The sequence below is a fragment of the Bombina bombina genome, chromosome 3 (genome assembly GCF_027579735.1).
Source record: "Bombina bombina isolate aBomBom1 chromosome 3, aBomBom1.pri, whole genome shotgun sequence".
NCBI classification, from domain to species: domain Eukaryota; kingdom Metazoa; phylum Chordata; class Amphibia; order Anura; family Bombinatoridae; genus Bombina; species Bombina bombina.
In genome coordinates, this window is record NC_069501.1 from 1058958428 (window position 1) to 1058966035 (window position 7608).

Here is a 7608-nt window from a genome sequence, read left to right on the forward strand (position 1 = left end):
TTTGTTTACTCACTTTGCATTTTGTCAATTAATAAAAATAAACTATTTTTGAAAGTATTCTTACTTTACAGCATTTTTCACAACTGCCTAAAACTTTTGCACATTAGTGTGTGTATTTAACTTTTTTTTGTAATAATTTTTTTTTTATATATATATATATATATATATATATATATATATATATATATATATATATATATATATATATATATATATATATATATATATTGTCTGGTACTAGTGGAAATTGAAAACTGATATAGATACATACACACACACACACATACTGGAGAGGGATTAACATACAGGTGGAAACACAAACTAAGTTTGAGGGACACATGTCGAATACAAAAATATTTACTCATGTCACATGATATAAATACAAAGGATGATAGTTCCTTAGGTGTATCAAACACCTGTGTAACACATGCTGTATGAGAAACCTCTAAGATCTCAAAGCCTTGCGAGCCATTTCAAGCGCTCCTTCTTGTGTTTCATTTCCACCAATGAAACCACTGACATGAACAAAAATACAACCAGGAATTCCACTGACAGACGACAGCTCGTCAGCACGTAGTCCACGCCAGTCTTCTGGCAGTGAAAGCCTGAGGAAAAAAAAAATTAAAAATATTATATACACTGGAAACCACACACCATATAACAAAAAAAAAAAAAAAAAAAAATATCCTATTAAGGCAAAATCACAGCAGGTAAATATATAACATTACAGAAGCTTACCCCCTTGCCAATATGGCCGAATTAGCTACAGTGTCAAAGTGTGGGACACAGAACCTGATATGTCTGTTATTTTCCATTTTTTTCTATTTAAAAAGGGACAGTCTACTCAAAATTAAACTTTCATGATTCAGAAAGGGCATGCATTTTTAAAACAACTTTTCAATTTAAGTTTATCATCAAATTTGCCTTTTTCTCTTGGTATTCTTTGTTGAAAGCTAGACCTAGGTAGGCTCATATGCTATTTTTTTAAGCCTTGAAAGCTGCCTCGTATCTCAATGCATTGTGAGTTTTTCCTAGCTAGACAGTGCTAGTTCATGTGTGTCAGATAACGTGCTCACTCCCATGGAGTTATTTAGGAGTCAGCACTGATTGCTATAATGCAAGTCTGTCAAAACAACTGAGATATGGGGCAGTCTGCAGAGACTTAGGTAATCACAGAGGTAAAAAAGTATTAATATAACCATGTTGGTTATGCAAAACTGGGGTATTGGTAATAAAAGGGATCATCTATCTTGTTAAACAAATACAAATTCTGGAGTAAACTGTCCCTTTAACTATTTATGTTTAATATGACAGGGTCTATTAGAGCAGTTTTTACCCTAAAAGCTATTTTAATGCTGACAATGCAGCCAAAACAATTATACAGGTGTTAAGAGAATCACAGTTGGTTGACTTTATTATAAGGAGCTCTAGCAAATACATTTAACAGCATAACAATTATATTGCATTGGCTTTTTATCCGTGTTTCGCCCCATTTTACATTTGTACACTGTGTTCGCAACTCATTCATAAGATGCAAACTACTCAAATGCATCTATATTGTTCTGCAGTCTTATAAAAAAATAAAAATCACTAGAGGGACATTTGATCCCTCATTTGAAAAAGCATACTCTCTATGTAGTGGGGGTGAAATATGGGCTAAGTACCACTGCCTCCTAGCAATTCCTCATTCTGTGTAATGTCATCACACACAGCAGGACAACATTACGTCCACGTAAGGTGGCTAGAGAAAAGGGAATCGCTAATCAGCAAACTTAGTGAGTCAATCCCCCTAGATGAAAGCACTGAAAACCCTATGGCGCCACTACATATTCTCATATTGAGAATATGAAAGCACAGAAAATCCAGAGAAACTTCAAGTTCTCCCCTGCCTGTCCAACTATATCAACAAAATATAGCTATTTTATCCCTTCAAGACAGTCAATAGCTCGCGTTCTGAATGTAAACAAAACCTAGAATTTGAGCTATATGTTTCTTCAACCATAATTAACCTCTTTAAAATGAAGTGCACCCACACACAATTAAGTGCATGCACACAAATGGGACTCTTAACACCAAAAATGTATATATGAATTAAACCTACGTACGTGTGAGAAATAACATTTTATGTTTTCCAAGCAATTTTACTGTGACTATCATAATCCTGATTTTACTACAATAAAACACCTATATTTGTCTTCAGAGATGACCCATGAGTATAACGATACCCCCCCTGGTACAGGTTTTATGGCGTTTCAGGTAGTTAAAAGACCAAACATAGGGCCCACCCATTTACATGGAAATCTGATATTAAAGGGACAGTCTACACAAAAATTGTTTTTGTTTAAAAAGATAGTTAAGACCTTTACTACCCATTCCCCAGCTTTGCACAACCAACATTGTTATATTAATATACTTTATAACATTTAAACCTCTAAATTTCTGCCTGTTCCTAAGCCACTACAGACAGCCTCTTATCACATGCTTTTTTATTAGCTTTTCACAAGAGACTGCCAATTCATGTGGGCCATATAGATAACATTGTGCTTACTCCCTAAGTTGTGCATGACAGCACTAATTGGCTAAAATGTGATAAAGAAGCTGTCAGAAGAAGCTGATACACAAGGTAATCAATGAGGTAAAAAGTATATCAATAGAACAGTGAATTTAAAGTTGAATGAACGAGTGCCTGTTTTTTTTTTTAATTAAAAACAGGGGCACTTTCATTCATTAAACTTTACATTGCAGCGTTTTTCTTAAATACTTACCGTTTCTTTAGCAAAACCAGACCGGCGATGCTCCGTCCGCTTCTCATGCTGTACTTAGCACCTCAATGACGAAACCGGCTTCGTCATTGCTAAGGTAAGTACAGAGGAGCTGCAGGCGGAGTATCGCCGGTCCGGGTTTGCTAAAGAAGAAGGCAAGTATTTAAAAAAAAAAATAAAAAAAAAAAGTGCTGCAATGCAAAGTTTAATAAATAAAAGTGCCCCTGTTTTCAATAGTATTTTTAAAAACCGGTCACTCATTCAACTTTACATTCACTTTATGCAAAAACTGGGGAATGGGTAATAAAGGGATTATCTATCTTTTTAAAACAACACATTAAGAAATTTGTATTTAAAGTTTAACTCTGTATGGTAGATTCTGAAGCAGTCTGTGATACAGAGGCCGGGTAGAGATGGGCAGGAAGGACAATAATAACTATATTAGTAAATCCTTTTTTATAGCAGAGACTGCATTTTTTTCCTGAGGTGGCTTTTTGCATGCTTTGGGGGAGATCCTAGAATGAAAATGCCAGGGTGGGGGGCACTGAGCATTAAAATGAAAAAAAAAAAAAAAAAACCACAGCAGCCGTTAGTATCTATCCCGCTTAATCCCTTGGAAAAAGAGGGGTAGCCAGTATAAACAAATGCTGGGTTTCTTCACTTTGCCCATTAGTGTCAGTGCCCAAACTTTTTAATCTCAGATAGGTCAGTCGGGTGCCAGGTATTTTTTCTGACATACTGCGACTGGATTTTCTGACAGATACAAATACTGGCTGGTATAAACATTTGCTTTAGCAACTATATTCTCAAACATGGTATCTGTCAAACAGGTTTAAATAATTAATTGGCTCACAAACTAATGTTGGTTATGATGCCAGGAGTTGCTGTAAATAGGGGTAATTCAGGGGCAGTTAAATTTGGGGGTAGCCAATTTTGATCAGATGTTGCTGGATGACAGGGAGCACCATCGCTAGATACCTCACTCAAGGGCTTTATGTCTGATGCCGTAAGAGTTTGCGATCAGATAAGGTAGAAAGGGTTTTGCTCCCTGAATGTTGTGCAAGAATGGCATAAGCCTCTTCTGCATAATAGTGTGCTGCCGTAGAGGAATTTTTTGTATTTAGTAGAGAATAAGTAAATCACACCACCAAATTCCCACTCCAATTCCACAGGGAAAGAGAAATGAAGCAGATACAGTGGTAACAGCTAATGATTCCGCTCATTGGCTGTTACATTGTTGCAGTAACTTGAGTGCTGATTGGATCCTGGGGGACTGTCATAACAGCAAAGACGTTCCATGCCGTCCTAACGTAGTTAAAGCCCATTACTGTTAGAATGGCATAGAAAGTCCTAACAGCTTAAAGGGGTTAAAATACAAACACCACAAACCAACCTGTTCTGAAAAGTGCTTGGACCTGTGGGAACACATTGCACCCTCCACTGGGCACTCTGATCAGGATACAACACATATTTGAAGTGTTTCTCCAAGTTAAGCTCTCTCTCTAGTTGGAAAAGGTGCTCTTTCCAAGGACATCCACCCTGGGCCAAAACAATCACCTCTCCACTCACATCCACCTGTGACAAAAATAGAAACATGTCAAACTTAAAAGTATGTATAATGGAGAACCCAACCAAGCATACACGTTAGTTAATATGTACCTGTAATCTGTCCTTGATGGCATTCTCAACAAGTGCTCTAGCTGGCAACCAAGATCTGTGATAAAAGTCCAGACGAGACACAAACTCTGCTCCAACCAATTCCATTGCCTTCCTAAACCCAGCCTGTACAACATAAATATTCACTTAGCAAGAATGTAATAGTAACCAGACCCTTAGTAACCAGGAACTGATGAGAACAAAATGAGATGGCATAATGAACTAAAAATGCAGTTGTAAGCAGAATATCAATAGAATTATTGATTTTATTCTTACAAAGCAATTTTTGTTTTAAATTTTCACATAGTAACTTCATAAGTTTCACAACATTGTATGTCTCACTGGGGTATTGAAGAAGCCAAGACAGTACCTCAGTGTCTTGATCCTGCTCATTCCAACGAGGATTGAGATGTCCCACACGAGAGCTTAAGTTGGTTGTAACAGAATATCGTGGCTCTCCATCATACTGTGAGATTCCGTTGTCTATAGCATCGATTTCTTCAACAAAGCTCTCATACATCTAAATGATGAACGAAAAGAAAATCTAGGATTATAGAGGATAACAATAGTGGGCGTAAAAAAAGAAAAAAAGACATAGTAAAGAAAACTATAAACGATCAATCAATGAGCTGAAATTGAAGACAGCAGGATCGCAAATAGCATACCAAATACTCCTTTACTTGAGCGGCTTATTGTACCCACACAAAATATTGCTGCTGCAATATCTCTCATGATATTGTCATGGCTTTAAAATGTCTTACCTTATTATATAAAATTGCATGGAAATAGAGGCATTACTTCTGTGCAAAAAGTAGTTCAACAATACTATCAGGCCTGGGTTTATCCCCTTAGATAACAAAGGAGCGCAATACAGGAGATTAACCCTAACCCTTTATAACAGGGTTTAAAACATTATGGAGAACAAAAGCCATATTACTAATACATTATATGGTTCAATAATAACTTGTTTTATGCATAGTGATATTTCATATCTTGGCTATGTTTTAATTATACCTAAATGTTCACGGGAAACTGTGTCCTTTAAAAAAAATAAAATGCAGTTGCACTTGGTGTGAAAGCTAAGCGGAAGCAAGCAGCCACTAGTGCACTTCAGATATATTTGGGACCAGATTGAGTTTCGTAATAGATCCCCACTCCAAGACCTGGAGAACAAACAATGGAAAGGAACAGCACCTGTTGAATGATGGGTGCTCGTGAAGACAGGTGAACTGCCTATTCCCCTTACAGTTATCCACAGCACTCCAAATGAAAAAAATCTTTATTTCAGGACTTAGAAAACAGCGACGTTTCGGGGTTAATACTCCTTAATCATTTTGATGCATGATTAAGGGGTATTAACCCCGAAACGTCGCTGTTTTCTAAGTCCTGAAATAAAGATTTTTTTCATTTGGAGTGCTGTGGACATTACCTTCTTTGTGCACTCCAAGACCTGGATTTGCACAAATCTTAGTGTGGGATCTTTTACAGGAATCAATCTGGCTACGAAAAATATCTGCATCGCACGAGCCGCTGCTTACTTCTGTATTTGGATCCTCTTTAAGGATCCAAATGCACATCCATACTAAATGAAGAAATAAGGATTAGTGGCTTTGCTTATTTTTTGGTTAATTTAGGTCTTTATGTAACAACGACGATGCAGAATACTGGCTTACTTTATATAAAAGGGCAATTAGACTTAGTTTAAAAAAAAAATTAAAAAAATATATTTTAAAAAGTAATCTAAATTTCAAAAAACATGTGACAGGCTCCTCATTTCGTAGTCTACTCACCTTGTCATAAAGAACAGGTATGATGGGATCTTCCTCCTCTGTAACTAGAAGAGTTGCCAGAATTTGATTTCCAAAGTGAGCATAAACCAGGCCTGCACTGCTCAGCTTGGTAGACCAGGGCTTTTCTGGAAACAGGCTGTGCATGGTCTCACAAAAAGCCCTGAAAGATATTAAGGAGGTTTACAAACTGATGCACATAAACATTAATACTACCAAAATGAAAACAGGTTCTGGCAAACCTCTGATGGTGGTCATAACGGTGCCTGCTTGGATCATATTCTCCACCAACATCCACCACTACATCACATTCTGCCAACAACTGAGGGTCCCGAGTCCTGACAATCTCTGCATCCTAATACAGGACAAGAAAAGATGTAGTGTGTAAATGCTACTTGTCTTGGCACAGGTAAAACTTTACAGGATAACATAGTAGAATGATTAGTACTTTATATTGTTGTTTTATTTATTTTGTATCCATCCAACACCAGCTATGTCCCATGTAAGGGTAAAAAAAGCATTAGCCCATCCAGTGACAAGTAAAGATCCTAACTTCTTACCAGCCCGGGAAAAGTGCGTGGATAGGCTCAGCACAAAATGGTACGCGTGAAAGTCTATTCACAAACATATACTGTACCCAATCAGAGATAGTACTCGTGTAGTGAGTTTGAGGAGTAGTGTAAATCAAGAAGCCTGTGTGTAGGCAAAAATAGAATAGGGACTCGGTCTCATTGTGCCCCCCACTCCTTACCCTGGACCTCTTACACCTGCCCATCAGCTTAGCTACAAATAGCGACCAAGCACTGCAAACTCTGTATGATAACTCTACAAATGCCTTTATTAAATGCTTGCGCGATGCGCATCCGTGTGGACAAAATATTCTCAACCAGCCAATAGTTATTGCATTCCGTACCCTGTAAGGCTCCAGTGTCCGCAGGAGGTAACACGCCAGCGCCTCGTCGCAATGGAAAGTCCCGTTATGGGTGCCGATCTTAGGCGCCATGAGTCTCTCCTCCCGTCGAGGCCGCTTTGGGCCTTCAGGCATCAAGAGAGGCGAAACACCGGCTATCAAGTTGGAGAATTGGTGGCGGGAAAGCAGGCAGACAGCTAGGGACTGCCAGCCCCGCAACAGCATAAGGAACCAAATGAACAGGTCAGGAAATAGCGGATGGGAAAAATAAATGAGTGCACACTGCACTTCGAGAAATAACCCGGAAGGACACCGCAATACTAAGGTGTGACATGCAAGTTCTATACATCCCTGTAGAGTGAGACTCCTTATAGAAACTAATGTTAAACAATATTTGTTTAGTAAATCAAATACCGGTTGAATTTTCTTTGTAAAATTATATTTACAAGATACAGCTGCCTGACCAAGAGTGTTTAAACCAGGATGGGGAAAA

General features: G+C 37.9%; 1 protein-coding gene across 1 annotated transcript; it reads right to left on the minus strand.

The window, feature by feature from the left end:
* Positions 1-341: 341 nt before the first annotated feature.
* MYG1 (MYG1 exonuclease) lies at positions 342-7363 on the minus strand. Its single transcript, XM_053708310.1, has 7 exons — positions 7119-7363; positions 6448-6560; positions 6209-6368; positions 4789-4938; positions 4422-4544; positions 4156-4337; positions 342-605 (listed from the first exon to the last, which is right to left on the minus strand). Exons 1-7 carry the CDS (start codon positions 7338-7340, stop codon positions 446-448), a joined length of 1110 nt encoding a protein of 369 aa, XP_053564285.1. The 5' UTR covers positions 7341-7363; the 3' UTR covers positions 342-445.
* Between the last annotated feature and the right edge of the window lie 245 nt (positions 7364-7608).

Coding starts and splice junctions, on each gene's coding strand:
- MYG1 (XM_053708310.1), bottom strand. CDS start 7,340: ATGCTGTTGCGGGGCTGGCAGTCCCTAGCTGTCTGCCTGCTTTCCCGC. Junction 4,939..6,208: donor TACCTGTTCTTTATGACAAG/GTGAGTAGACTA, acceptor TTCATCATTTAG/ATGTATGAGAGCTTTGTTGA. Junction 4,338..4,421: donor CCATCAAGGACAGATTACAG/GTACATATTAAC, acceptor TTTTTGTCACAG/GTGGATGTGAGTGGAGAGGT.